The sequence below is a fragment of the Cloeon dipterum genome, chromosome 3 (genome assembly GCF_949628265.1).
Source record: "Cloeon dipterum chromosome 3, ieCloDipt1.1, whole genome shotgun sequence".
NCBI classification, from domain to species: Eukaryota; Metazoa; Arthropoda; class Insecta; order Ephemeroptera; family Baetidae; genus Cloeon; species Cloeon dipterum.
The window spans coordinates 6,651,973-6,679,659 of NC_088788.1; the positions used below are offsets into that span (position 1 = coordinate 6,651,973).

At 44.8% G+C, this 27,687-nt stretch overlaps 4 protein-coding genes and 3 long non-coding RNA genes across 9 annotated transcripts; 4 read left to right on the top strand and 3 right to left on the bottom strand.

The window, feature by feature from the left end:
- Positions 1-9,736: 9,736 nt before the first annotated feature.
- Positions 9,737-11,164, top strand: LOC135940311 (uncharacterized). The gene is made up of 4 exons (XR_010574836.1): positions 9,737-10,172; positions 10,286-10,510; positions 10,624-10,837; positions 10,951-11,164. It is a non-coding gene; the product is annotated as an uncharacterized LOC135940311 (long non-coding RNA).
- A 139-nt stretch (positions 11,165-11,303) lies between these two features.
- On the top strand, positions 11,304-12,151 carry LOC135941366 (uncharacterized). Its single transcript, XR_010574981.1, has 3 exons — positions 11,304-11,501; positions 11,615-11,828; positions 11,942-12,151. It is a non-coding gene; the product is annotated as an uncharacterized LOC135941366 (long non-coding RNA).
- Positions 12,152-12,294: 143 nt separating this feature from the next.
- LOC135941098 (uncharacterized) lies at positions 12,295-13,152 on the top strand. The gene is made up of 3 exons (XR_010574948.1): positions 12,295-12,492; positions 12,606-12,819; positions 12,933-13,152. It is a non-coding gene; the product is annotated as an uncharacterized LOC135941098 (long non-coding RNA).
- Positions 13,153-13,262: 110 nt separating this feature from the next.
- On the bottom strand, positions 13,263-17,107 carry LOC135941097 (uncharacterized). 2 transcript variants are annotated; one of them, XM_065486381.1, is made up of 10 exons: positions 16,041-17,107; positions 15,511-15,980; positions 14,993-15,446; positions 14,806-14,937; positions 14,543-14,745; positions 14,379-14,487; positions 14,186-14,323; positions 13,991-14,133; positions 13,675-13,927; positions 13,263-13,620 (listed from the first exon to the last, which is right to left on the bottom strand). In XM_065486381.1, exons 3-10 carry the CDS (start codon positions 15,236-15,238, stop codon positions 13,561-13,563), a joined length of 1,284 nt encoding a protein of 427 aa, XP_065342453.1. In that variant the 5' UTR covers positions 15,239-15,446; positions 15,511-15,980; positions 16,041-17,107; the 3' UTR covers positions 13,263-13,560. The 2 variants fall into 2 exon arrangements, with proteins under 2 accessions (XP_065342453.1, XP_065342452.1); XM_065486380.1 differs by having other exon boundaries at positions 13,675-14,133.
- A 1,618-nt stretch (positions 17,108-18,725) lies between these two features.
- Positions 18,726-20,024, bottom strand: LOC135940320 (uncharacterized). The gene is made up of 3 exons (XM_065485162.1): positions 19,920-20,024; positions 19,636-19,864; positions 18,726-19,579 (listed from the first exon to the last, which is right to left on the bottom strand). Exons 1-3 carry the CDS (start codon positions 19,995-19,997, stop codon positions 19,386-19,388), a joined length of 501 nt encoding a protein of 166 aa, XP_065341234.1. The 5' UTR covers positions 19,998-20,024; the 3' UTR covers positions 18,726-19,385.
- A 6-nt stretch (positions 20,025-20,030) lies between these two features.
- On the bottom strand, positions 20,031-21,705 carry LOC135940318 (uncharacterized). Of its 2 annotated transcripts, XM_065485160.1 has the most exons (6): positions 21,593-21,705; positions 20,954-21,072; positions 20,829-20,891; positions 20,598-20,759; positions 20,382-20,540; positions 20,031-20,318 (listed from the first exon to the last, which is right to left on the bottom strand). In XM_065485160.1, exons 2-6 carry the CDS (start codon positions 21,063-21,065, stop codon positions 20,056-20,058), a joined length of 759 nt encoding a protein of 252 aa, XP_065341232.1. In that variant the 5' UTR covers positions 21,066-21,072; positions 21,593-21,705; the 3' UTR covers positions 20,031-20,055. The 2 variants fall into 2 exon arrangements, with proteins under 2 accessions (XP_065341232.1, XP_065341233.1); XM_065485161.1 differs by lacking the exon at positions 21,593-21,705 and having other exon boundaries at positions 20,954-21,525.
- Positions 21,706-21,971: 266 nt separating this feature from the next.
- LOC135941083 (uncharacterized) lies at positions 21,972-27,663 on the top strand. The gene is made up of 10 exons (XM_065486346.1): positions 21,972-22,138; positions 22,191-23,331; positions 23,618-23,753; positions 23,820-23,919; positions 24,035-24,642; positions 24,732-24,803; positions 24,903-25,091; positions 25,147-25,404; positions 25,466-27,344; positions 27,468-27,663. Exons 2-10 carry the CDS (start codon positions 22,690-22,692, stop codon positions 27,661-27,663), a joined length of 4,080 nt encoding a protein of 1,359 aa, XP_065342418.1. The 5' UTR covers positions 21,972-22,138; positions 22,191-22,689.
- The last annotated feature ends 24 nt before the right edge of the window (positions 27,664-27,687 follow it).

Consider the following 27,687-nt stretch of genomic DNA (forward strand, 5'->3'; position numbering starts at 1 on the left):
GCAATTACATTCAAGCTTTCAATCCAGCACATATAGATAGCAGATAGCTGTAGAATAACATTTTTGCATCATTCACAATTATGCCAAACAGATATTTTTAATCGCCTTAACGCGTATCACAGACAAAGGTTCAGCCAATATTCGTTGAGACGTCATCATAGCATTGGGCGCACTGGTGGGAATCATAATTACGGATTTGGCCATTTTTAAAGTAATTGGGGCGCTCATTGAAATTATTTTTATTTTTCAACATGTGTCTCACAAAGAATAATGGTTTAGTACCAAAAATTCGTTTGGCAAAATTAACATTTTTCTGAACGCCTGGATGGCTGTCTTTTCTAAAGATTTGACAGGAAGTTATAACTTACCAGTCCCTAAACTTTGCCTTCGTCGAGGTAACGTAAGGTTGGGATTCTCTTTGGTGGAAGACCCTTGTTCCTCACTTGTATCGTAGCTGCTCCCATCACCTTCTATTCGGAAATTAAATATTTTATTTAAAGAAATTTTGTTGTCATAATGTATGTACCTGCAGTCGATATATTTCCTGTTGCGGATGAAGATACTCCACCGATTGAAAGTTCATATCTTCTTGGGGTACCAGATCTAGTTGCTGTTCTGTCTGTAACGTCTGAAGATGCAGAAAAATGATTGTCAACTGGAGCATACGGGATTTCAAAAGGTGGTTCAGGCTGGCTCGCTCTCTGACTGTAGGATTGCTGATGTTGTAGTGCCGATGAGGATGTAGGAAATTCACCAGGATTGCTTTGATGCCTGGTAGTCGATCGATTAGCTGGTGACGGGAGATGATTCCGGTCGATGAAGCGCAGTTCATCGATCTGTGGTGGTGAAGGGGTTCCGGTTGCTGTGTTGGCTTGCAGGCTCGTGTTAGAGCTATTCTGGAAGGACTCCATATATTGCCGAAAAAGATTTAAATTGATGTTGTCTGAAATAAGAGTACAAAATGAATTGATTTTTCGTGTTAAATTTTTGATTGTGTAGGTACTAGCAAGAGAATATAGTTATTATTCAGCTCTATTTTCTCATCATCGATAATGCGCATTAATCCTTGTAGCAGAGGGGAAGAGCACAGAAATTTGAACGCTAGAGAGCTTCATAAGCTGTTGAAAATATGCAACGAATTATTAAATTTAAGCTTTCCCAGGAGAAGAATATGGGTTTTTCGCTATAACTGCTCTCGCTTATGGCAATTGTTTTTTCTGGATTCCAAAAGCTTCCTGGCTCACTTAATTGAAGATTATTGTCATGGTGTCAACTTACGTTTAGGTAAATTTTGCCTCAAAGGGTTGCGATTCTCACTGGTGGAAGAATCTGGTTTCTGACCCGAGGCGTGCCTTATCGTCCCACTGATTTTATTGATTGTTTCTTCATCATCGATTTCTACATTTCTCCTTAAAGCAGGGGTAGAGGCAGGTGAATTCGAGAGCGAAATATTTTCAGAAGCTGGACGAGGTAACTTAAGGTTGGGATTATCTATGGTGGAAGACCCTTGTTCCTCACTTGTATCGTAGCTGCTCCCATCACCTTCTATTCGGAAATTAAATATTTTATTTAAAGAAATTGTGTTGTCATAATGTAAGTACCTGCAGTCGATATATTTCCTGTGGCGGATGAAGATACTCCACCTATTGAAAGATCAGATCTTCTTGGGGTAGCAGATCTAGTTGCTGTTCTGTCTGTAACGTCTGAAGATACTGGAGCGTACGGGATTTCAAGAGGTGTTTCAGGCATGGTCGCTCTCTGACTATAGGATTGCTGATGTTGTAATGCCGATGAGGATGTAGGAAATCCACCAGGATTGCTGTGATGCCTGGTAGTCGATCGGTTGGCTGGTGGCGGGAGATGATTCCGGTCGATGAAGCGCAGTTCGTCGATCTGTGGTGGTGAAGGGGTTCCGGTTGCTGTGTTGGCTTGCAGGCTCGTGTTAGAGCTATTCTGGAAGGACTCCATATATTGCCCAAAAAGATTTAAATTGATGTTGTCTGAAATAAGAATAAAAATAAATTGATTTTTCGTGTTAAATTTTTGATTGTATAGGTATATACTAGCAAGAGAATAGTTATTATTTAGCTCTATTATTTTCTCATCATCGATAATGCGCATTGATCCTTATACCAGAGTGGAAGAGCAAACAAATTTGAACCCTTGATAGCTTCATAAGCTGTTGAAGATTTGCAACGAATTATTAAATTTAAGCTTTCCAAGGAGAAGAATATTGGTTTTTCGCTATAACTGCTCTCGCTTATGGCAATTGTTTTTTCTGGATTCCAAAAGCTTCCTGGCTCACTTAATTGAAGATTATTGTCATGGTGTCAACTTACGTTTAGGTAAATTTTGCCTCAAAGGGTTGCGATTCTCACTGGTGGAAGAATCTGGTTTCTGACCCGAGGCGTGCCTTATCGTCCCACTGATTTTATTGATTGTTTCTTCATCATCGATTTCTACATTTCTCCTTAAAGCAGGGGTAGAGGCAGGTGAATTCGAGAGCGAAATATTTTCAGAAGCTGGACGAGGTAACTTAAGGTTGGGATTCTCTTTGGTGGAAGACCCTTGTTCCTCACTTGTATCGTAGCTGCTCCCATCACCTACTATTCGGAAATTAAATATTTTATTTAAAGAAATTGTGTTGTCATAATGTAAGTACCTGCAGTCGATATATTTCCTGTGGCGGATGAAGATACTCCACCTATTGAAAGATCAGATCTTCTTGGGGTAGCAGATCTAGTTGCTGTTCTGTCTGTAACGTCTGAAGATACTGGAGCGTACGGGATTTCAAGAGGTGTTTCAGGCATGGTCGCTCTCTGACTATAGGATTGCTGATGTTGTAATGCCGATGAGGATGTAGGAAATCCACCAGGATTGCTGTGATGCCTGGTAGTCGATCGGGTAGCTGGTGGCGGGAGATGATTCCGGTCGATGAAGCGCAGTTCGTCGATCTGTGGTGGTGAAGGGGTTCCGGTTGCTGTGTTGGCTTGCAGGCTCGTGTTAGAGCTATTCTGGAAGGACTCCATATATTGCCGAAAAAGATTTAAATTGATGTTGTCTGAAATAAGAATAAAAATAAATTGATTTTTTGTCTCAAATTTTTGATTGTATAGGTACTAGCAAGAGAATATAGTTATTATTTAGCTCTATTTTCTCATCATCGATAATGCGCATTGATCCTTGTAGCAGAGGGGAAGAGCACAGAAATTTGAACGCTTGAGAGCTTCATAAGCTGTTGAAAATATGCAACGAATTATTAAATTTAAGCTTTCCCAGCAGAAGAATATGGGTTTTTCGCTATAACTGCTCTCGCTTATGTCAATTGTTTTTTTTCTGGATTCCAAAAGTTCCTGGCTCTCTTAATTGAAGATTATTGTCATAGCATAAACTTACGTGTAGGTAAATTTTGCCTCAAAGGGTTGTGATTCTCACTGGTGGAAGAATCTGGTTTCTGACACGAGGCTTGGCTTATCGTCCCACTGATTTTATTGATTGTTTCTTCATCATCGATTTCTACATTTCTCCTTAAAGCAGGGGTAGAGGCAGGTGAATTCGAGAGCGAGATATTTTCAGAAGCTGGACGAGGTAAGTTAAGGTTGGGATTCTCTTTGGTGGAAGACCCTTGTTCCTCACTTGTATCGTAGCTGCTCCCATCACCTTCTATTCGGAAATTAAATATTTTATTTAAAGAAATTGTGTTGTCATAATGTAAGTACCTGCAGTCGATATATTTCCTGTGGCGGATGAAGATACTCCACCTATTGAAAGATCAGATCTTCTTGGGGTAGCAGATCTAGTTGCTGTTCTGTCTGTAACGTCTGAAGATGCGGAAAAATGATTGCCAACTGGAGCATACGGGATTTCAAGAGGTGTTTCAGGCTGGGTCACTCTCTGACTATAGGATTGCTGATGTTGTAATGCCGATGAGGATGTAGGAAATCCACCAGGATTGCTGTGATGCCTGGTAGTCGATCGGTTGGCTGGTGGCGGGAGATGATTCCGGTCGATGAAGCGCAGTTCGTCGATCTGTGGTGGTGAAGGGGTTCCGGTTGCTGTGTTGGCTTGCAGGCTCGTGTTAGAGCTATTCTGGAAGGACTCCATATATTGCCCAAAAAGATTTAAATTGATGTTGTCTGAAATAAGAATAAAAATAAATTGATTTTTCGTGTTAAATTTTTGATTGTATAGGTATATACTAGCAAGAGAATAGTTATTATTTAGCTCTATTATTTTCTCATCATCGATAATGCGCATTGATCCTTATACCAGAGTGGAAGAGCAAACAAATTTGAACCCTTGATAGCTTCATAAGCTGTTGAAGATTTGCAACGAATTATTAAATTTAAGCTTTCCAAGGAGAAGAATATTGGTTTTTCGCTATAACTGCTCTCGCTTATGGCAATTGTTTTTTCTGGATTCCAAAAGCTTCCTGGCTCACTTAATTGAAGATTATTGTCATGGTGTCAACTTACGTTTAGGTAAATTTTGCCTCAAAGGGTTGCGATTCTCACTGGTGGAAGAATCTGGTTTCTGACCCTCGGCGTGGCTTATCGTCCCACTGATATTATTGATAGTTTCTTCATCATCGATTTCTACATTTCTCCTTAAAGCAGGGGTAGAGGCAGGTGAATTTGAGAGCGAGATATTTTCAGAAGCTGTAAAAAATAAGCATAAATGCACCACTACAATTAAATTCAAGCTTTCAATCCAGCACATATAGCTGTAGAATAACATTTTTGGCATTTTTGCATCATTCACAATTATGCCAAACAGATATTTTTAATCGCCTTAACGCGTATCACAGACAAAGGTTCAGCTAATATTCGTTGAGACGTCATCATTGCATTGGGCGCATTGGTGGGAATCATAATTACGGATTTGGCCCTTTTTTATGTAATTGGGGCGCTTATTGAAATTATTTTTATTTTCGTACATGTATCTCACAAAAAATAATGGTTTATTACCAAAAATTCGTTTGGCAAAATCAACATTTTTCTGAACGCGTGGATGGCTGTCTTTTCTAAAGATTTGACAGGAAGTTATAACTTACCTGTCCCTAAACTATGCCTTGGACGAAATAACGTAAGGTTGGGATTTCTCTTTTGTTCCTCACTTGTATCGTAGCTGCTCCCATCACCTTCTATTCGGAAATTAAATATTTTATTTAAAGAAATTTTGTTGTCATAATGTAAGTACCTGCAGTCGATATATTTTCTGTTGCGGATGAAGATACCCCACCGATTGAAATATCAGATCTTCTTGGGGTTGCTGTTCTGTCTGTAACGTCTGAAGATGCAGAAAAATGAGTGCCAACTGGAGCATACGGGATTTCAAGAGGTGGTTCAGGCTGGCTCGCTCTCTGACTATAGGATTGCTGATGTTGTAATGCCGATGAGGATGTAGGAAATCCACCAGGATTGCTGTGATGCCTGGTAGTCGATCGGTTGGCTGGTGGCGGGAGATGATTCCGGTCGATGAAGCGCTGTTCGTCGATCTGTGGTGGTGAAGGGGTTCCGGTTGCCGTGTTGGCCTGCAGGCTCGTGTTAGAGCTATTCAGGAAGGACTTCATATATTGCCCAAAAAGATTTAAATTGATGTTGTCTGAAATAAGAATAAAAATAAATTGATTTTTCGTGTTAAATTTTTGATTGTATAGGTATTTACTAGCAAGAGAATAGTTATTATTTAGCTCTATTATTTTCTCATCATCGATAATGCGCATTGATCCTTATACCAGAGGGGAAGAGTAAACAAATTTGAACGCTTGAGAGCTTCATAAGCTGTTGAAAATATGCAACGAATTATTAAATTTAAGCTTTCCCAGCAGAAGAATATGGGTTTTTCGCTATAACTGCTCTCGCTTATGGCAATTGTTTTTTTTCTGGATTCCAAAAGCTTCCTGGCTCACTTATTTGAAGATTTGTCATGGCGTAAACTTACGTGTAGGTAAATTTTGCCTCAAAGGGTTGTGATTCTCACTGGTGGAAGAATCTGGTTTCTGACCCGAGGCGTGGCTTATCGTGCCACTGATTTTATTGATTGTGTCTTCATCATCGATTTCTACATTTCTCCTTAAAGCAGGGGTAGAGGCAGGTGAATTCGAGAGCGAGATATTTTCAGAAGCTGGACGAGGTAAGTTAAGGTTGGGATTCTCTTTGGTGGAAGACCCTTGTTCCTCACTTGTATCGTAGCTGCTCCCATCACCTTTTATTCGGAAATTAAATATTTTATTTAAAGAAATTGTGTTGTCATAATGTAAGTACCTGCAGTCGATATATTTCCTGTGGCGGATGAAGATACTCCACCGATTGAAAGATCAGATCTACTTGGGGTAGCAGATCTAGTTGCTGTTCTGTCTGTAACGTCTGAAGATACTGGAGCGTACGGGATTTCAAGAGGTGTTTCAGGCTGGCTCGCTCTCTGACTATAGGATTGCTGATGTTGTAATGCCGATGAGGATGTAGGAAATTCACCAGGATTGCTGTCGTGCCTGGTGGTCGATCGGTTGGCTGGTGGCGGGAGATGATTCCGCTCGATGAAGCGCAGTTCTTCGATCTGTGGTGGTGGAGGGGTGCCTGTGGCCGCGTTGGCCTGCAGGCTCGTGTTGGAGCTATTCAGGATGGTCAGGTCCAAGGCACCCTCCATATGTTGCCGAAAAAGATTTAAATTGATGTTGTCTGAAATAAGAATACAAAATTAATTGATTTTTCGTGTTAAATTTTTAATTGTATAGGTACTAGCAAAAGAATAGTTATTATTTAGCTCTAATTTCTCATCATCGATAATGCGCATTGATCCTAATAGCAGAGGGCAAGAGCAAACAAATTTGAACGCTTGAGAGATTCATAAGCTGTTGAAAATATGTAACGAATTATTTAAATTTAAGCTTTCCCAGCAGAAGAATATGGGGTTTTCGCTATAACTGCTCTTGCTTATGGCAATTGTTTTTTTTTTGATTCCAAAAGCTTCCCGCTGGCTCTATTTGTTAAAGATTTGTCATGGCGTAAACTTACGTGTAGGTAAATTTTGCCTCGGAATGGGAATCAAAGGGTTGTGATTATCACTGGTGGAAGATTCTGGATTTCGGCCCGAGTTATGTATCTCTCTGATTATTGGGTAATCAATTACCGATGGTCTTGTAGCTTGATTATCAATACCCGCACATTTGCGTATTTTAGAGGAAGAAGCAAGCGATCTCGAAAGTGACAAATCATCAGAGGCTAAAAAATAAGCAATGCATTATTAAATTCAATCTTTCCAGCCAACACCATAGCTTTAAATAATGTAATAATTGCGTTACTCAAAATGAGATTTATACTTAATATAATTTTTAATATAATAGAGCCTAATATTATATATTTAAAATGCAATTTTTCAGACTAGAGTCCAATCCCCACTTTTTGAGACATCCTATCACTGCTCAGGAGTGAGTGGGGAGAATAGGGACCGAGGAATTTGAAAACTTTTAAGTAATTTGTCTGCCTCTTGGATTTAGTTTAAATATTTTATGTGATTCAAACAAATCTATATTATTGTTTTATCGCTAGAACCAATTCTGCAGTCTAATTGTTCAATCGAAGATCCGCCAACTTCCCCGAGATCATCATTTGGACTAGCAGGTTGCTCCTCCTGAAGGGTTTCAAGATGGTTTTCAAAATTGGAATCGTCGATTTTTAAAATTTTGGAAGGAGTTGAAGTAGGCGAATCGTCTCTTCCTAGAAATCACGATTGTAATTATTTCACACGCTTGCAGCAATGGCATAGGAATGTCTTTAAATGAATTAGTAAACATAAAAGTTTTAACCTTCGACTTTTCGTCTTAGTGTAGGCGTCGGTAATTCACTTTGGTCAGTGCTCAATCCAGATGAAGCGGGAGCTTTTTCAGCTTCTTGGCTAGATACGCCATGTTCGGGCGATGGTTGTTCTTTCCTTCCAGAATTATCAGACATATTTCTGAGAAAAAATGAATAATTTACTCGACATGTTAGAAATATTTGTGAGGCTCTCTTGGTATTTACCTGCTGCGGCAGATATTATTAGTGCAAGTATCATCTTTCATGTTTTTCTGACAGTTTGGGCAAATTCCCGACATTTCGAAAAATAAATTTTCGACTCTTACAGTAGCTGCAAGAAAAAATAAATATGATAGAAAAGCGGAAAATTTGAAGAATGTCATGCTTTGATTTTAATAAATTCCAATAGGCAACACAAAGAAAACTACGCATGATTCTAATTATGGAGAAATATTCTAAATACTTCTATTTTGATTGCGGCTTTAAAAAACATCTAAACCATTCATACTTTCAATTTAACGATTTATTCCATGTTCATATTTATTTAAATCTAAAATCTATGAAATAGTTCCTGAATTTTGTAAATGAAAAAACGAGTCAAACATTATATTTCCTTGCATAAAAAAGCACGCACACACACTAAAAATTATCATTACCAAAAATTAAAGTTACCTTTAATAATTTCTTCCTGAAGTATGCTTAGCCACAAAGATCAGAGAATCAGCGTCCGTCTTCCAGAAGATCTCAGAATAAAATGAATTCTCTCACAAAATGCTTGGAATATTGGTTTGCAACCCTCAGCTGAATTACTCAGATCGTCAAGATTTTTATCTATTCATTGACATAAAATGACACTGCAGCGTTCAAATTCTGCTCTTGAATTTCTTCATATGCGGCGTGAAATTTGATCAATATTATTCATTGTTAGATTTTTTAAGAGGACGAATTCCATGTAAAATAAAATTTAAAAATTTAGGCGCATGAATTTATTGAACTTACAAACGTTTTCGTGAAATTGAAAAATATAATCATGAAACGTTTTTAATATTGCTATGCAAGCACTTGAAAATTTCTGGAACTTAAATTTGTTCTAGATTCCATATACTAATTTAAGATAAGAAAAATCATCTAATGGAATGGATCGTGAAAAATTCTCAGACCAGGCTCCATAAAAAATCTTCTCGGTTTGTGGCTTCTAGAGAACAGTATTGGCAACCAAAATGCTTGGAATATTGCTTTGCCCTAACCAAATTTCTTAGATTTTACAAGATCCCAGATCTGCGGAAGAAGAAGCGAAATTCCGCTTCAACAAACACACCCGCTAGCAATGCGACGTGTGTGGGAATAAAGACGAGTGCGACAAAAACGAACTTCTTATGCAACGCGCTTCGCACGTCCGTTAGGCACGTTGCCAACCTAACAAATTTTGCAGATGGATTATAGCAGTGAGATTTGAGAATTTATAGATTGAACTGAAATTTTACGGTCAGGAATTAAAACGCGAAATGGTTTCTCATGAATTATAGAATTCTTTTTTTCTTCTTAGTTTGACTCGCTACATCGCCCGGTTCTTCGTCAATTCTATTTTTCCAGAATGAAATCTTATTGAAGTCTGCAAGACTTAATTTTCATTTAATTAAATGCTATTCGGAAAATCATTTCACGTTTAATTCCATCCGCTACACATTTTTAAAAGTCGCATAAATTAAAAGCTCTTTATGTAGTTTCCTTTTTATTTAAACCGAGCTGTATTCTTATGATATTACTCTATAAACAGAATAGCGTCACTTATGGCATCCTTCTGAATATTTTTATTGTTTTGTTTACAAAAATGATAGTAATGAATTCGCTTCATACTTGCTGTGGGCGTCAATGCGGTTGGGGGGGTGTTAAAAAATATTTTTTTGGATTTTTTGGGGTTGGGGTTGGGGGTGAAAAAAATGGTCAAAGTTGACGAATTTCAGAGGTTGGCATTATCAAGGTGATGGGCGTCATCCAAGCTGGACGGTTGTAAATGGGTGGGGATGGTGCCAAAACAACCGGTTTTTCGAGTGTGGTATGGGAAGGTGGCAGCACCAGTGGTGTTGTGAGCGCTGCGCGGTAGTGATTACAGACCATCTGGCGCATGCGCCTTGACATCATTTGTGATTGTGCCATGAGTGCTTTTCTAAAAGTCGCCGCCATTGTTGTCTGAGTTTATGCCCTGAATTTATGCCGCGGGCAAAGTTTTAAGTCCCCGTAGGCGCCCAGCGTTGCATGCAGCAGGGCCAGGTGTATGCCCTGGGCGCCCTGCTTGCTGCCAAGCACCGCTAACTTGGCAGTTGGAGAGTGTTAGGGGACCGAGCTGGGTGAGGACGGAGTTGGCTGCGTGGCGGGGTGAGTGGAAACAGTTTTAAAATTGAAATATGTGTAAGGCATTGATTTTTGGCCTTCCTTATTGCGCTATATCATGTATTTTATGGACAGTGACTGATTAACTTTGTTTTCAGGCATGTGAGAGTCCAGACGGCGGCACGAGAGGTGCAGCAGTCAGTCTGAGACGCCCCGCCAGCAGCCGTGCCAAGGCTGGGAGTCCCCAGGAGCACCTCTGGGGCATGCTGCAGTGAGAGGCGGTTGCCCTGGGCGCCCTGCTAGCCGCCAAACACTTCGAAGCTGGCAGTTGGAGAGTGGTTGGCGACCGAGCTGGGTGGCGAAGGAGTTGTCTGCGTGTTGGGGTGAGTGAAAACTGTTTTACATGTGCAATATGTGTTTGGCATTCAGCTGTGGCCTTCCTTATTGCGCCATGTTGTGTTTTTTGTGCGCTGTGACTGATTCACTTTGATTTCAGGCATGTCTGAGTCCAGACGGTGGCACGAGAGGTGCAGCAGTCAGTCTGAGACGTCCCGCCAGCAGCCGTGCCAAGGCTGGAGCACCTCTGGGGCATGCTGCAGTGAGAGGCGGTTGCCCTGGGCGCCCTGCTAGCCGCCAAACACTTCGAAGCTGGCAGTTGGAGAGTGGTTGGCGACCGAGCTGGGTGGCGAAGGAGTTGTCTGCGTGTTGGGGTGAGTGAAAACTGTTTTACATGTGCAATATGTGTTTGGCATTCAGCTGTGGCCTTCCTTATTGCGCCATGTTGTGTTTTTTGTGCGCTGTGACTGATTCACTTTGATTTCAGGCATGTGAGAGTCCAGACGGTGGCACGAGAGGTGCAGCAGGCAGTCTGAGACGCCCCGCCAGCAGCCTTGCCAAGGCTGGGAGTCCCCAGGAGCACCTCTGGGGCATGCTGCAGTGAGAGGCGGTTGCCCTGGGCGCCCTGCTAGCCGCCAAACACCTCGAAGCTGGCAGTTGGAGAGTGGTTGGCGACCGAGCTGGGTGGCGAAGGAGTTGTCTGCGTGTGGGGTGAGTGAAAACTGTTTTACATGTGCAATATGTGTTTGGCATTCAGCTGTGGCCTTCCTTATTGCGCCATGTTGTGTTTTTTGTGCGCTGTGACTGATTCACTTTGATTTCAGGCATGTGAGAGTCCAGACGGTGGCACGAGAGGTGCAGCAGTCAGTCTGAGACGTCCCGCCAGCAGCCGTGCCAAGGCTGGAGCACCTCTGGGGCATGCTGCAGTGAGAGGCGGTTGCCCTGGGCGCCCTGCTAGCCGCCAAACACTTCGAAGCTGGCAGTTGGAGAGTGGTTGGCGACCGAGCTGGGTGGCGAAGGAGTTGTCTGCGTGTTGGGGTGAGTGAAAACTGTTTTACATGTGCAATATGTGTTTGGCATTCAGCTGTGGCCTTCCTTATTGCGCCATGTTGTGTTTTTTGTGCGCTGTGACTGATTCACTTTGATTTCAGGCATGTCTGAGTCCAGACGGTGGCACGAGAGGTGCAGCAGTCAGTCTGAGACGTCCCGCCAGCAGCCGTGCCAAGGCTGGAGCACCTCTGGGGCATGCTGCAGTGAGAGGCGGTTGCCCTGGGCGCCCTGCTAGCCGCCAAACACTTCGAAGCTGGCAGTTGGAGAGTGGTTGGCGACCGAGCTGGGTGGCGAAGGAGTTGTCTGCGTGTTGGGGTGAGTGAAAACTGTTTTGCATGTGCAATATGTGTTTGGCATTCAGCTGTGGCCTTCCTTATTGCGCCATGTTGTGTTTTTTGTGCGCTGTGACTGATTCACTTTGATTTCAGGCATGTGAGAGTCCAGACGGTGGCACGAGAGGTGCAGCAGGCAGTCTGAGACGCCCCGCCAGCAGCCTTGCCAAGGCTGGGAGTCCCCAGGAGCACCTCTGGGGCATGCTGCAGTGAGAGGCGGTTGCCCTGGGCGCCCTGCTAGCCGCCAAACACCTCGAAGCTGGCAGTTGGAGAGTGGTTGGCGACCGAGCTGGGTGGCGAAGGAGTTGTCTGCGTGTGGGGTGAGTGAAAACTGTTTTACATGTGCAATATGTGTTTGGCATTCAGCTGTGGCCTTCCTTATTGCGCCATGTTGTGTTTTTTGTGCGCTGTGACTGATTCACTTTGATTTCAGGCATGTGAGAGTCCAGACGGTGGCACGAGAGGTGCAGCAGTCAGTCTGAGACGTCCCGCCAGCAGCCGTGCCAAGGCTGGAGCACCTCTGGGGCATGCTGCAGTGAGAGGCGGTTGCCCTGGGCGCCCTGCTAGCCGCCAAACACTTCGAAGCTGGCAGTTGGAGAGTGGTTGGCGACCGAGCTGGGTGGCGAAGGAGTTGTCTGCGTGTTGGGGTGAGTGAAAACTGTTTTACATGTGCAATATGTGTTTGGCATTCAGCTGTGGCCTTCCTTATTGCGCCATGTTGTGTTTTTTGTGCGCTGTGACTGATTCACTTTGATTTCAGGCATGTCTGAGTCCAGACGGTGGCACGAGAGGTGCAGCAGTCAGTCTGAGACGTCCCGCCAGCAGCCGTGCCAAGGCTGGAGCACCTCTGGGGCATGCTGCAGTGAGAGGCGGTTGCCCTGGGCGCCCTGCTAGCCGCCAAACACTTCGAAGCTGGCAGTTGGAGAGTGGTTGGCGACCGAGCTGGGTGGCGAAGGAGTTGTCTGCGTGTTGGGGTGAGTGAAAACTGTTTTGCATGTGCAATATGTGTTTGGCATTCAGCTGTGGCCTTCCTTATTGCGCCATGTTGTGTTTTTTGTGCGCTGTGACTGATTCACTTTGATTTCAGGCATGTGAGAGTCCAGACGGTGGCACGAGAGGTGCAGCAGGCAGTCTGAGACGCCCCGCCAGCAGCCTTGCCAAGGCTGGGAGTCCCCAGGAGCACCTCTGGGGCATGCTGCAGTGAGAGGCGGTTGCCCTGGGCGCCCTGCTAGCCGCCAAACACCTCGAAGCTGGCAGTTGGAGAGTGGTTGGCGACCGAGCTGGGTGGCGAAGGAGTTGTCTGCGTGTGGGGTGAGTGAAAACTGTTTTACATGTGCAATATGTGTTTGGCATTCAGCTGTGGCCTTCCTTATTGCGCCATGTTGTGTTTTTTGTGCGCTGTGACTGATTCACTTTGATTTCAGGCATGTGAGAGTCCAGACGGTGGCACGAGAGGTGCAGCAGGCAGTCTGAGACGCCCCGCCAGCAGCCGTGCCAAGGCTGGAGCACCTCTGGGGCATGCTGCAGTGAGAGGCGGTTGCCCTGGGCGCCCTGCTCGCCGGCCATGCTTCGGTCTTCATGCTGGTGGCAGCCATTGGAGGGACTGTGCAGGAATGGAATGTAATGAATGGAAATAAATACACAGTTATGAAGTAAAAATTTTATTGAATATGACTCGTGTTGTTATGAAAGAGGAGAATGAGGCGTACGTTTTGTTAGATTTTGAATGCACGTCCGAGTGATTCAGCCAGAAGGGGGGGTACCGCGTTTCCAATCTGTAGAGCAATATTATTAATTATCAAAGGGCTTTAATGACTTAGATAGGCTACCTGTCGCTGAACTTGAGCTATGGTCCCTTTGAATTTGAAGTTGTCTGGAAAGGTCTGTGCTCGTGCAAACTCTCGTATTGTCAGGGTTCTATTGTAGATAGGATGGATGATTGTCCCAGTCTTAGAAGCAAGGGTTGGTCTTGTTAAAACTGTCATGAAGAGGTCGGACCATCGCAGTCTGCCATAAGCTCCTTTCCAGTCACCATTAGAGCGAGAGGACTTTACCAGTGACTTAGGTGCAAGGGGCATGCCTCTAATGGAAGTAGAGAAGAGGAAGATTAATTTTAAATAAATTTTAAGCGAAGTTAGCGCAAACGTTTTGAAGCATTCCTCGTGTTCTGACTGAGGTAGGCATCGCCAGTCTGACCCTGGCGGGATCATTGTGATCCTTTTTTGGTCATCTGGATTCAGTGACGTGGGGAGCTTATGCAATCGCAAAGTGTCACTGCCATTCCTCATCTGTGAAGAAATGTTATTAATAGTTTCGGATTGAAATGATTGTTATACTCACTTTGAATTGGAAAGTTGAGTTGATTGAGTTGTAGCTGATTTTGTTGCCGCTCTCTTGTGGCTCAACATCTGGCAAATCAGCAATGGCGTGGTGCACAGTAACTTTTTGAAAGTAAGCTTCCTGTTTGTCCGTGAATGACTGTAGGGGGAAGGAAGCTACGAATTAGGCAGTGGTGGAAAGCATGAATTGGTACCAGAGTATGACTGGCTGCTTTGACACTTGTGACTTCCAGACCAGAGTAATGGGTGCTTATTGGTGCTGCAGCCAGCCGTCTGCTGTCGAGGGTGCCAAACAGGAAGAACCTAGCAGATTGGGAAATGTTGTTAGTGGGATTAGTGAAGTTTTGGAGAGGACAACCTAGGGCGTTGTTGAGGTGCGCCGAAATCAGCAGCCTGTAAGACATTGAAGTTGAAATAATAACCCAAGTCTTTGGTTGCCTGCAGCGCTGCCAGAAAGTGTTTTCCACCATCCTCTGTGATGAAGGATTTGACATTTTCCATCAAGAAGCACTTAGGCCTGAAGTAGGCGACGATTTCCAGAAACACTGGAACTTGTGATTTCTGAAGAATGGCATGAAAGAAACAATGGAAAGTTGATTTTAGTGAATTCTAAGTAGTTACGTTTGTGACTGAGGTGTTGTTGTTTTTGAATCTATTTAATTTGGAGAATCCTTGGCACGGCGGTCCTCCAATAATCATTTCCACCTCGCCGGTTTGTGGCAGCTTCTGTCCCTTTTTTGTGAACAATGCTCCCTATTTTGGATTTAGGAGTATTAATCTTCCTTGGTGTTGTGCTCGAACAAGTTACCGTTTTTAGTTCTTTCAACCAGTCAATGGCTGAACTTTGGTACACTGTTGCTTGTCTGAAGTTGGCAGCGAAGGATTTGCACGCTGTAGGGTCTGCGTCAACTGCCCAAAGGCAGGTTGTCAGGTGGCTCATCTCCAACCCTAGGGATAATCCTCCGCAGCCGCAGAACAGATCTAGGCATCGGAGTGGATTTGATTCGAGTGACGGAGTAACACTCTTTGTTGAAGCAAGGGAGCCATCAAGCATCGAAAGCTGTTAGCATAAATGAATTCAATTACTAATTTTGGGATGGAAGCAGGCAATACAACTTGGTTGGTTTGCATGTCTAGGAGACTGTTGCAGATGTATGTGGCCGTTCCGTATTGATCGATGTCGGTTGTGTACTTCACTTCCAGTGTGTTATGGAACGAGACGTTAACGACCGCGACGAAAAGTGCACCAGAAATTTCAGTTTCTGTGAATGGTAGTGAAGATGGTTTTAAAAAAAGCGGAGGGTTTTGTTAAATGAGTATATTCACTGTATGAAGACAAGTGTAGAAGATTTGCAGGCGATTCTTGCGAACAACTGTTGGTCTCAGGAGGTCTGACAAAGCAAGTGACAGCCAACCGAATCTTTGATGCAGCGAGTACCTGGTCTGATTTTTTGTCACCGGTTTTTTTGACCTTGATTTTGTCAACGCGGACAACGCGGAGTAATTTTTGTCCAGGCACTTCTGGCAATTGCTCTGATTTGAGTGTTGTGGCTAAGCATGTCCCCTTCTCAATAGCAACGGACGAGCCGAACCGCACCTGTGACACCATAATGAAACATTTGATAGAGTTTTTGTTGGCCTTTTGAATATTAAAATGATGTGTTACAGAAGTTAGGCCATTCAATCCGTCCGTTGTGACGTGCGCCAGCATCTTTCGTTTGCTTGAATACCTGCAAGGGCACCACTTGTCTTGTTCGTTGAAAATCATTGTTGGTAGGAACGAGGATCCATCAAAACTGCACGAGTGTTTAATCGCTAATTAGGCAAAACTTGTTGTTTAAGTGTATTATAAGTACTAGAGTCTGCAGAAATATGAAGCATCTGTAGAAGCCTCCTGCATGGATGGTAGAACTCGAATAGTATCACGGAGGGCCCTGTCTTCCACGTAATGGCATCCTTTAATTTGGACCAACTCATTTGGCGGTCCGTTCTGGATGAGAGTCTTAGCAACTCGCCTATGGGAATAAATTAGAGCTGCGAGATATTGTAATGGTTCGTTCGAAAAGACTCACTCGAGCACTGTGATGTGGTAAATTGCCGGGGACCTGAATGCCTGATCTTCCTCTGCACTGACAATTTTGCAGAACTGATTGCCAAATTGGGCATATGATCCAAGTGGCCGCATTTTTGAGAAATTGCGTGGCAACAGTGTGTCACTTGAAGCAATTTATGCGCAGAATTAGTGTAAGCACGAAGGACAGCCTTGGAGAATTGCAGTAAAAGTCCAAAATTGGAAGGTTGAGCAGAGTTGCTGAAAGTGATTCATGAGATTTTGCAGATGCACTCCACGCCCACTGCAGTAACCGTTTGGGCTTGCAGATCAACTGCCACGGCAATGCAGATCCAGTTCAATTTAACTGTCGGAAAAAAAAATTTAATTCCGCACCACATCCACTTAATTTTTGTGTAATTATTCGCGGAATAATTCGGGAAGCAATTTTTATCGAAATCGTCGGCCAAAATCCGAAAATTACTGTTTCGGCCATGGCGGTTACGCTGCCACGGCAATGCAGATCCGCTGCCAGTTTAGCACTTTGATCGCCAAATAAAGCTGAGTGCGATCCTAGTCGCGTTGCATGGTGTAATTTCTAATGTCGCTCAAAAAATTCAAATTTCACTGTTTCATTAAAAATTTTTGTAAAGTTAGTTGAGGAATCACTCGGGAAGCAAGTTGATGTGGAAATTTCGCCCAAAAACCGAAAATTACTGTTTCGGCCATGGCGGTTACGCTGCCACGGCAATGCAGATCCAGTTCAATTTAACTGTCGGAAAAAAAAAATTTAATTCCGCACCACATCCACTTAATTTTTGTGTAATTATTCGCGGAATAATTCGCGAAGCAATTTTTATCGAAATCGTCGGCCAAAATCCGAAAATTACTGTTTCGGCCATGGCGGTTACGCTGCCACGGCAATGCAGATCCGCTGCCAGTTTAGCACTTTGATCGCCAAATAAAGCTGAGTGCGATCCTAGTCGCGTTGCATGGTGTAATTTCTAATGTCGCTCAAAAAATTCAAATTTCACTGTTTCATTAAAAATTTTTGTAAAGTTAGTTGAGGAATCACTCGGGAAGCAAGTTGATGTGGAAATTTCGCCCAAAAACCGAAAATTACTGTTTCGGCCATGGCGGTTACGCTGCCACGGCAATGCAGATCCAGTTCAATTTAACTGTCGGAAAAAAAAAATTTAATTCCGCACCACATCCACTTAATTTTTGTGTAATTATTCGCGGAATAATTCGCGAAGCAATTTTTATCGAAATCGTCGGCCAAAATCCGAAAATTACTGTTTCGGCCATGGCGGTTACGCTGCCACGGCAATGCAGATCCAGTTCAATTTAACTGTCGGAAAAAAAAATTTAATTCCGCACCACATCCACTTAATTTTTGTGTAATTATTCGCGGAATAATTCGCGAAGCAATTTTTATCGAAATCGTCGGCCAAAATCCGAAAATTACTGTTTCGGCCATGGCGGTTACGCTGCCACGGCAATGCAGATCCAGTTCAATTTAACTGTCGGAAAAAAAAATTTAATTCCGCACCACATCCACTTAATTTTTGTGTAATTATTCGCGGAATAATTCGCGAAGCAATTTTTATCGAAATCGTCGGCCAAAATCCGAAAATTACTGTTTCGGCCATGGCGGTTACGCTGCCACGGCAATGCAGATCCAGTTCAATTTAACTGTCGGAAAAAAAAAATTTAATTCCGCACCACATCCACTTAATTTTTGTGTAATTATTCGCGGAATAATTCGGGAAGCAATTTTTATCGAAATCGTCGGCCAAAATCCGAAAATTACTGTTTCGGCCATGGCGGTTACGCTGCCACGGCAATGCAGATCCGCTGCCAGTTTAGCACTTTGATCGCCAAATAAAGCTGAGTGCGATCCTAGTCGCGTTGCATGGTGTAATTTCTAATGTCGCTCAAAAAATTCAAATTTCACTGTTTCATTAAAAATTTTTGTAAAGTTAGTTGAGGAATCACTCGGGAAGCAAGTTGATGTGGAAATTTCGCCCAAAAACCGAAAATTACTGTTTCGGCCATGGCGGTTACGCTGCCACGGCAATGCAGATCCAGTTCAATTTAACTGTCGGAAAAAAAAAATTTAATTCCGCACCACATCCACTTAATTTTTGTGTAATTATTCGCGGAATAATTCGCGAAGCAATTTTTATCGAAATCGTCGGCCAAAATCCGAAAATTACTGTTTCGGCCATGGCGGTTACGCTGCCACGGCAATGCAGATCCAGTTCAATTTAACTGTCGGAAAAAAAAATTTAATTCCGCACCACATCCACTTAATTTTTGTGTAATTATTCGCGGAATAATTCGCGAAGCAATTTTTATCGAAATCGTCGGCCAAAATCCGAAAATTACTGTTTCGGCCATGGCGGTTACGCTGCCACGGCAATGCAGATCCGCTGCCAGTTTAGCACTTTGATCGCCAAATAAAGCTGAGTGCGATCCTAGTCGCGTTGCATGGTGTAATTTCTAATGTCGCTCAAAAAATTCAAATTTCACTGTTTCATTAAAAATTTTTGTAAAGTTAGTTGAGGAATCACTCGGGAAGCAAGTTGATGTGGAAATTTCGCCCAAAAACCGAAAATTACTGTTTCGGCCATGGCGGTTACGCTGCCACGGCAATGCAGATCCAGTTCAATTTAACTGTCGGAAAAAAAAAATTTAATTCCGCACCACATCCACTTAATTTTTGTGTAATTATTCGCGGAATAATTCGCGAAGCAATTTTTATCGAAATCGTCGGCCAAAATCCGAAAATTACTGTTTCGGCCATGGCGGTTACGCTGCCACGGCAATGCAGATCCAGTTCAATTTAACTGTCGGAAAACAATCAGCAACGGAGGGAAAGGGTTAACGTAGCGTGATTTTGTTTATAACGAAACGTGTTGCACGAACAATTGACAAAATTGTATTAGAGCAATATGGAAATTGCGACAAACTGTAGAAATTAAAATCGTGTCTGCTGCGAGCAATGCCATGGAATGTTAAAGAAAACAATGAAATTTTTGGAATGGTTAATTTATTTGTGGTAACAAGCAGTGTATCACGCATATGAAAATAATTACAATGCAAAATGTAACTGAAGGTAGCTGCCAATCAGTATCGGACATGGAAATCAATCCGAATCGTCTTCGGACTCTGAGGAGCTTGTGTCTTCTTTGGTAGGTTTGAACTTTGGGCGCCGCTCCGTCATCAGATTGATGAGCGCTTTCTTGGCAATGCGCTTGATGTCGATTTCCTTGATGGTGACCTCTTTCGACCTGATGTACCACTTGTACTTGGTGTTGGCAATGATTTTTCCGGCCAGGTCTGCAAAGGAAAGAATTATTCAATTAATTGTAAATTTTTAATCAAGAAAGACTTACCGAGAAACTCATTCTTCAGCTCTTTGGGAAGTGCCATGGTTGCCTTTTGCCGCCTTGTGCTCCTGGTGCCTCCGTAGCTGAAATACAGGAGGTTCTCGATCCTGAAGAGGTTGATTGCCACGTGCCGCATCACCGAGTACAAGGATCCGCTGCCATCCTCGTAGCACTCATCGATGTCGTCCTGCTCGATGCCGATGTTGCCCTTCTTTGAAGTGACACACGATGGAACCTGAAAAGAAATAAAGATTAAAATCATTAATTATTCAGTGTTAGGTATAACTCACCTTTTTTGGTAGGTTGGGGTCATTCAGCAGAACCTTCTGCCAACCGTGCTCGCTGAGTCGTTGGCCGACAGCGTGCATGTTGGTCCTAGAACAAGAATTGTGAAGTACAAGCATGACGAGCGTTTCAAATTTGGTCTTACCAGTAAGTGGCCTCTGTGTGCTTGCTGGTTCCAGGCTCAGCGACCGCCTGTTGGAGAGAGTGGACCGTCTCGAGGTTCTGGTGCTTGAATTCCCTCCGAGCCTTCTTGAGGTGAGCCACTCTTTGATCGTTGACAGCCGCTTCGTCACGCAACGTTTGGTTCTCCTCCATGAGACGGGCCTTCTTTGCTTCTAGGGAGGCTACCCGCTGCACGAGTTCCAACTTGGCCGCTGCCAACGCAGCGTTCCTCGTCCTCAGAGCTGAAAATTGCACAATAGTTATTAAAAGATGTTTCCTCAACAGTAATATAACCTGTAGCTCACCTGCCACTTGCGCAGCAAGTTCGTCGTCCTCTGCCGGCTCCATACGAGCGTCTGCCATCTCTGGACTGTCCGAAGCTGGAGGTGGTCGGAGAGGTCGCTTCTGACGCTCACTGTCTGTGTGGCTCGAAGTCGACGCACCGGACTGGCTGTCTTCTTCTTCTGGATAGAAGAGCATTAATGTCATGCAATCTGGGTAGTAAAAATAAGAGTGCTTACCTTGAACGTACTCACTGCCGGAGTATTCGTCAGACTGTTCTGACTCTTGTTCCTGGCCCTCCTCTTCGCTTGGCTTCTTGTCCTGGAATAGTCGTCGCTTGGTTTGGGGGGGGACAGCTGCGTCAGGCCTGGTGGGGGACTGTGCTGTGGTTTCTTCGCGGACTGCGTTCGAAAGAAATGAGCGAAATTTAAATACAAATAGGACAACATGCAATTAACTTTTTTACTCACCCGACTCTCTTCCTTGACCAAGACCAACTACGACCTCCGTAATCGAATCATGCAGGGGATCACCTGAGTGGAAATAAATGAGAGTTGAGTATTGCAGCTTATAGGGGGGGTTGATTTTAACTCACATGACGGACTGTTGTGGACGAAGTCGAGGGCCAGTGGGTCCCTTTCGGGCGCACTCATGTCAATGGTGACCGAGTCTGCCAGGCCTTCCATGGTTTCCGACTCTTGTTGCATGCTGAAACTGAGAAACCTATGTCAAAAAATAGTGCAACGTGCCCCGGCAATGCAAGTGGCGGCGTTGTCTGCCACAAATTCTACAAAAGTAGCAATCGTACAACTTGCGATACATAACGGCGGACTGACACCCTTTGCCAACGAATTCGGAATGTACTTGTTGAGCGTTATGAATGTAAAAAAATTAGTCTACATTAATTTTCACTCACATGCAGCCTTACATTTGCATACATTCGTCCAAATTTCGCTACAGACATGCATAAATACGTACACACATAAATAACACTAACGCATTCAGTGCAGTCAAAAGATGCAAAATTACGCAGGCCATGAAATTGTGCATTACATTCGATTCAGCTTTTTCCGCGGGCATGCATCACTTTAACTTACATGATTCCTATTTCTTATTGGATGTATGACATGCATAACGCACATGCATTAATTGTAAAGAATGCAATTGGGTTGAAATTGATGTTGAACTGTTGTAATTGACATTTCTACTCATTATATGACGGAAATTTACATACCTGTAGCCTCTTTCTGCACCCGAGGGACAAAGACGGACCGGAGATAGCGCGAGTGTCAAGAGTGAAAATTTTGCCGCCCTCAATGCAATGCTCCTTCACCGCATTCACTTGGGAGTGTTGGCCTGCTTTGCCGCATAGGCAGTGCTGCCGCCTAGCTAGGTGTTGATTTTGTTTTTCGCTCATGTTCCTTTGTTTCTTCCAAGTTCCAGTGCCTTTAGGCAAATTGTGATTGAAAGTTTTAGTAAATCTCATTCCTAGAACCGTCTCCCAGTTTCAATTAAAACGAATTAATTAGAAATTACACATTTTATTGTTCCACGAACGGTACGAAACCTTCGGAAGAAATCAGATTACATTGAATTTTAAATGCGGAAAATCAGTGCAGTGATTTTCGATAATTGTCTGTACTCCTGATGTGCTGCCTGAGCCTCCGCAGGCTTTCCTTGATAGTGGAAATGCTCGTGCAGTCCTCGCTGAAGTTCTCCTTCCTTGGGTCCGAGCTCGGAACACTCGATGCTACGTCACTGACGATGGCTGAAACCATGAGTGAGTCCAGAATGAGGGCACAGAAATTCAAAATTAATTTTGTTACTGACAGCAAATGGCGTGCATCGTAGGAGGATGGAGTTGTTGCAGGCCGTGTCCCTCTTCGATGCCGCAGGTGATAATGGCGGGTCCCGTGAAATGACGACACACGAGCCGCCACAACAGCTCCCGAGCTGACCGAGCGCCTCTCGAGCATAGATTGACATATTCCTTGTCGAGGAAGGCTGTCCCTTGACAACATTCTACAAATAAGACCTGAAAGCAATGCATGTTTGAGGGAGTTTGCAATTCTGACTGAGATTTTATTATTTTTGAATACCCTACGAGGCCAATAAAATTTTTCCCCTCCTAATTTTGAACAACTGACTCACTCGTAAGCAAATATTATAACATGTTTGAGCGTTGTGTTACAATATAATATTTTTTGTTGCGTCATTTAGTGAAAAATTATACTCGATGGAGGGACGGATAACCAAAATTTTACTAACCTTCGTTCCGTCCTTGCTGATGTCGCCAGGGGTTTTGAATTCCAACTGGTTTTGGAAAAAATCATGCTCTTTTCTAACTGGAAAGGGATGTTCGCACATTATATTACAATTACACCGGATTGTACGCGAAATTTGCTCACTTTCATGTCTCAGCGTGGCCATTTCCACTTCGCACTCGTACATTTGCCGCTGCGTAGCATTCTGAACTGCAACTTCCAAGTGGAGCACCTTCATCTGTGCATCGACCTCCATCCTCCTAGCGTCCTTGTAGGTCTCCCAAAGATTCTCTGGGATGGCTGGAATGACCTGAAATGGCGAGCAGTCCAACGTGTTGTGCCCCAGTACGCAGACATTGCATGGATAACAGCTCACCGTTTCCTCTTTCGCGAGGCAGTGGGTGCAGTTACACGGTTTCTTGGTCCGACGAAGCATATTGGAGGGCCAGATAGAAGCGGATGGCCGTTAGTTGCGATTTCCAAGTTGTGTGATTTGCACCTCGTGTCAAGTCAGAGTGATGCAACAATGGCCACGCTACTATCTGCAACTGGTAACAACTGGAGAACTGATTTTCGCGCCAGGCCCTTCTGGCAGTGGATGTGCAGTGGATCTGCAGTGGATGTGCAGCGGATGTGCAATGCCCTTGCGGATTTACGCGCCAAGCAACACGCGCCCCGCTCAATCGGTTCAGCCATGCAGTCCGACAAGGTGAGAATTTTCTGAAATCGAGAATTTCAACAATTTCTTGAGCCATCCTCATAAGGAAAGCAGTTACTAGCGACCTGAAAAAGCATCTCTGCTTGGGACTTGCACGTTTCATCGATTTGGACCGTCAATTTTCTAAAAATAATTGTTCTTTCGCTTGTTTGCGATCCGTGAAGTGAATGATTTTTTAAAATTGTCATCTGCTTCTAATTTCTCGAACGCAATCAATTGTCAATCTAGCTTTCGCAGTATCATTTAAGAATTTAATTAACTGTTCCGATTTGCGCAGTTCAAGTTCATGGTGCTGGTCAGTACTGAGGGTGTTGTGTCACTGAAGAAGATTGAAAAAAATGCGATCCCCCCGACCTTTAATGACGTTGTCAAGAACAAAGATGGCCATGACAGTTTGGTTGTCTTCTCTGGCGGTAAGAACATTCCGTTTTGAGAATTAATTCCAAGTAAGGTGCACGAAACAATTCATTCTTTATCAGAGTCTGGCGCCGCCTTCAGCGTTCTGAGCAAGACGAAGAACGATGCAGTGAAGATCAGCCGCTACCAAACGAAGTTGATTGCAATGCTCGCCTCCCGAGTGTAAGTTGTCCGTTTACTTGGCAATCGCTGTAAACTCATTTTGATGTGCTGAATGCCGCTGCCAACAAAATTAATGTAATGAACCGAATAAAATAAAATAATTCATTTCGCACAGTTCTCGGCAGTCTGTTGGCGCCCGGATGACTTCGGAGCCGCCTCTAGAGGTGCCTCTTCCTAAGGTTGTGCCTGCGCCACAACCTACACCTGGCCAGCAGGTGCCAGCTTTGTCAACTCCTGGCGCCAGCATGGGACAGTTTGGTCGAACAAGTGATTTCCTGCCTCGCGCACTGCTCGATTCCCCTCCAATGGACTATGAGTACGCTAGACTGATGAGTCCTGTGCCACCTGGTGGCCAGTGTGGGAGACATCTGCCTTCGAGTGAAGAACCCGCCATCGCGCACTCTACAAAATCGGCCGAGTTTGGCAGTGCTAGGCGCGCACACACCCAAGGAAGCCGATCCCTCGTGTCGCGTTCGTTTGTAGTCGAACCAGTAGCGGGATGCAGCGGGTGGAAGCCGGTCGAGAGGAAGAAGCCTCGTCCGTTGGAAGGCCCTGATGTTGCAATCCCAAGATGGGGCGCCGCTCACAAATCCATCCGAGCCGGCTTCGACGAGTCGTCAACAGACACAGCAGAGTCGGATGACTCCTCGTCGCAAGAAATGACAGATGAGGCGGCTGCCAGCCGAGTTTCGAAGCCGCAGGGAAACCAGGCGGCTATAATTGGTAATAGTCTTTCCGAGGGAATAATTGCGTCTATCTACGGTTCCTCGGCTTCCTGGACTGAAAGTACATTTAAAATTTCCACTTTTTAGCTCGGACTGATCAACAAACACCTGAGAAGAAAGTGATCAATGACGCGGTGCCTGCGACGCCAGGCAATGAGTGTAAGTAATACCTCCATCTTCCTGGTGGTTCTTGCAAATTCATTCCGCGATTAAAAGAATGAAACACCAGTTCTAACACGCGTTGTATTTGCATTTCAGTGCCCCATGACAAGTTGCACTTAATCAAGATTACTTTCTTCTCTATGGAAAGGAAGAATGACATGCCCGACTTCTTCCTCATCGCAGACAGCCAGTCCCCAGGACTGCAGTCGCTTCCTGAGCTGCATCGGCTGACCCAGGACAGAAGTGGTGATCCGAAGGTTCTCCGTAAGGCTGAAATCGTCTACAGTGAGTATTGCAACCAAGTAAACTCTCCTTGGAGTGTGAAGATGCAATTTTTCAGGCCAGCTGTACATCACAACAGAGGCCCTTTATGCACTGATGAATGAACTGCTCTCTGCGGACCAACTGCTAGCACAGTCTGTGCCACCAGGCGCCACTTTCCTGACATCTACCTTTCAATCCCTGGATATTGATCCTGCAGAGGGAGTGGTATACATCTTTGGCGTGCATGCTGGCACGGAGTGGCGAGCATTCGACCTGTTCAGCGGGGTACTGAAGAAACACACGAGAAAAGTTTACGAAACATTCACAAAAGCGGGTAGGCAATGTAAAAATAATGACTGCAGTTTTTTCTTACGGTACCAACTGTCCAATTGCAGCTGGTTCGAGAAGATTTGCCGCCATGGGCGGTTCATGCCTTACTCTGTCCCCTCACAAGAAGGTGAAGACCACGCCCGTCAAGATCTTGGCTCTTGCCGCCGGCGTGAAAAAGAACCAATATTGCTATTTCTGCGGAAAGAACTTTAGGGGGAACATCATGAGGCATCTGCGGTTGGGCCACATGCAGGAGCCAGAAATCCAAGATCTGTACGCTGCGAAGCCATCCGCGGAACGAATGAGAGCTTTCTTCAGTGAATTGCGGCTCCTTGGTAACGAGCAGCACAACGCCACAGTATTGCAGTGCAGGCAGGGCACGCTGGTACCGTCGCGGCGCAGCCAGACAGCCAGCGTTCGCACAACAAACAAGTGCCCCTACTGCCTGACACTTCACACGAGCCGCAATTTCAAGAGGCACTTGCAGATTTGCCGCACTCGGCGAGGCGTTGAGGCCCGAGAACCAGCACCACCGGTTGACCTGCTCGAGTTGAACCGCATTGAGCAACTCCGGACAAATTTGGACCAGAGCTACACGGTTGCGGTGGACAAAATCCTTAACAACATGCGTGACAAAAGGATCGCCAGCTTCATCATCACAGATGATCAGCTGGTGATCAGAGTGGTAAAAAATTTTGGCCTGCAGCAGGAAACTGGCAACAACGGAGTGCAAATCAGCCGGAGGAATATCCGCCTTCTCTACGCTTTGTACACCGCTTTCAAGGTGCATGCAGAAATCCCTGGATTAGTAACCTCGCTGAGGGACATCTGCAAGCGGTCCGTTTGGCAGGGGCTTCCCAGCAACCGACCGGCAAGCAAGACTGACCGAATCATCGAGGTCATCCACACCATCTGCGGCGGTGAGGAAAACAGGGTAGATTTCAAGCGGCCCAATGACGTCATGACGCTCAGCTCACTCATCAGACAAGTAGCGAGTGAGTTGCAGCAGGAGCGGTTCGAGGACGAAGCCGAGCGTAAATTGTGGACCGAAGAGTGCCGGTTGCTGATCGAATACCTGGAAACTAAGAGGTACCGTATTTATACGACAACAAGGGCTGCAAAGCAGAAGAAAAACAGCGAGAAGCTCCACAAGACGCACGTGTCACCCCACGACCTGCAACTCTACAACGCGCACCTTGAAGGAATGTGCAGCTACCACCACATTCACCTGCAGAAAGCGAAGAAAGAGTCAGAGTTTGAGTGTCACTACAAGGCGTTGGCAACACATTTGAACCTGGCTTTCTGTTCCTTCAACGCTCGCAGGGCGACTGAGGGAAGCTTCGTTACTCTGCAGAACTATGAGGAGAGAAACAATTACTCGGGGAAGAACAGCGATGCGCTATCAAAAGCGCAACAAGAACTGGCCGAGCGGTACGACGTGCTTACCTCCACCGGGAAAGGGTCTACCAAAGTTCTTTCCCTCTTAAAACCAGAATGGCGCGACTACTTCACAACCCTGTCTGACAAAGGAGTGCGTGCTGCGGCGGGCATTCCGGAGAGTTGCATTTACCTGTTCGGCACGAAAAACGGAAAACCGATGGACGTGAGAGGGCCGCAGAAAGCAGCTGCTGAAGCGTGCCTTGCAGAACGACCTGATGACCTCAGGGCGCGTGCCATCAGGACGACCTTCGCGACAACTTTGGGCCAGATGGAGCTTAGCGGACCTTCAAAGAAGCTCCTGTGCCTGTTGATGGGACACTCAATCACGGTCCACGACCAGTACTACGATCTTCCGACGGGCCTTGGTTTCAATCTGATGGTCGGCAGAGCACTAGAGATTTTCCAAGATGGTAACATTCAAAAGCACAAGGGAACCACCTTGGAACAGGCAGCAGAGATCAGAACAACCGCTGCCCAACCGGACAATGCTGACCCGGAAGACGAGTAAGTGTATTTCCCGTAAACAAAACTTGGACAGCCGCCTATGATTTACCGGCTGAAAAAAATCTTCTTCCACGTTTCCCCCTATTCCACGTATTAACATTACCTTTCTCCTTCTTCCATCAGCTTCAGCATCGAGGACCTCCAAGATGCCATTCTCTTTGAGGACGTGGATGAGGAAGCCGCAGAGGCAGAGCTTGCTGTGAAACCACAGCCGACTAAACCACGGCGGGGACGCAAACCCGGGAGCAAGAACAAGGTCAGAGCTCCGAATAAACCGACGCTACGCAAGAATACGAAAAAGTATAACAAGGGATCTTGATGGCTGGATGAGTAACTTATAATG

Bases quoted from the DNA above. Each gene is read 5' to 3' on its own strand.
- LOC135941097 (XM_065486380.1), bottom strand. From the start codon at position 15,238: ATGCTTGATGGCTCCCTTGCTTCAACAAAGAGTGTTACTCCGTCACTC. The intron at 14,134-14,185 runs GTGAGTATAACA...ATTTCTTCACAG, and splicing joins ACTCAACTTTCCAATTCAAA to ATGAGGAATGGCAGTGACAC. The intron at 13,621-13,674 runs GTAGCCTATCTA...ATTGCTCTACAG, and splicing joins TAGCTCAAGTTCAGCGACAG to ATTGGAAACGCGGTACCCCC.
- LOC135940320 (XM_065485162.1), bottom strand. From the start codon at position 19,997: ATGCACGCTGTCGGCCAACGACTCAGCGAGCACGGTTGGCAGAAGGTT. The intron at 19,865-19,919 runs GTGAGTTATACC...ATTTCTTTTCAG, and splicing joins ACCCCAACCTACCAAAAAAG to GTTCCATCGTGTGTCACTTC. The intron at 19,580-19,635 runs GTAAGTCTTTCT...TTTCCTTTGCAG, and splicing joins GCTGAAGAATGAGTTTCTCG to ACCTGGCCGGAAAAATCATT.
- LOC135940318 (XM_065485160.1), bottom strand. From the start codon at position 21,065: ATGCAACAAGAGTCGGAAACCATGGAAGGCCTGGCAGACTCGGTCACC. The intron at 20,892-20,953 runs GTGAGTTAAAAT...ATTTCCACTCAG, and splicing joins CGTCCACAACAGTCCGTCAT to GTGATCCCCTGCATGATTCG. The intron at 20,760-20,828 runs GTGAGTAAAAAA...TTTCGAACGCAG, and splicing joins TGGTCAAGGAAGAGAGTCGG to TCCGCGAAGAAACCACAGCA.
- LOC135941083 (XM_065486346.1), top strand. From the start codon at position 22,690: ATGCTCTTTTCTAACTGGAAAGGGATGTTCGCACATTATATTACAATT. The intron at 23,920-24,034 runs GTAAGTTGTCCG...CATTTCGCACAG, and splicing joins GCAATGCTCGCCTCCCGAGT to TTCTCGGCAGTCTGTTGGCG. The intron at 27,345-27,467 runs GTAAGTGTATTT...TTCTTCCATCAG, and splicing joins AATGCTGACCCGGAAGACGA to CTTCAGCATCGAGGACCTCC.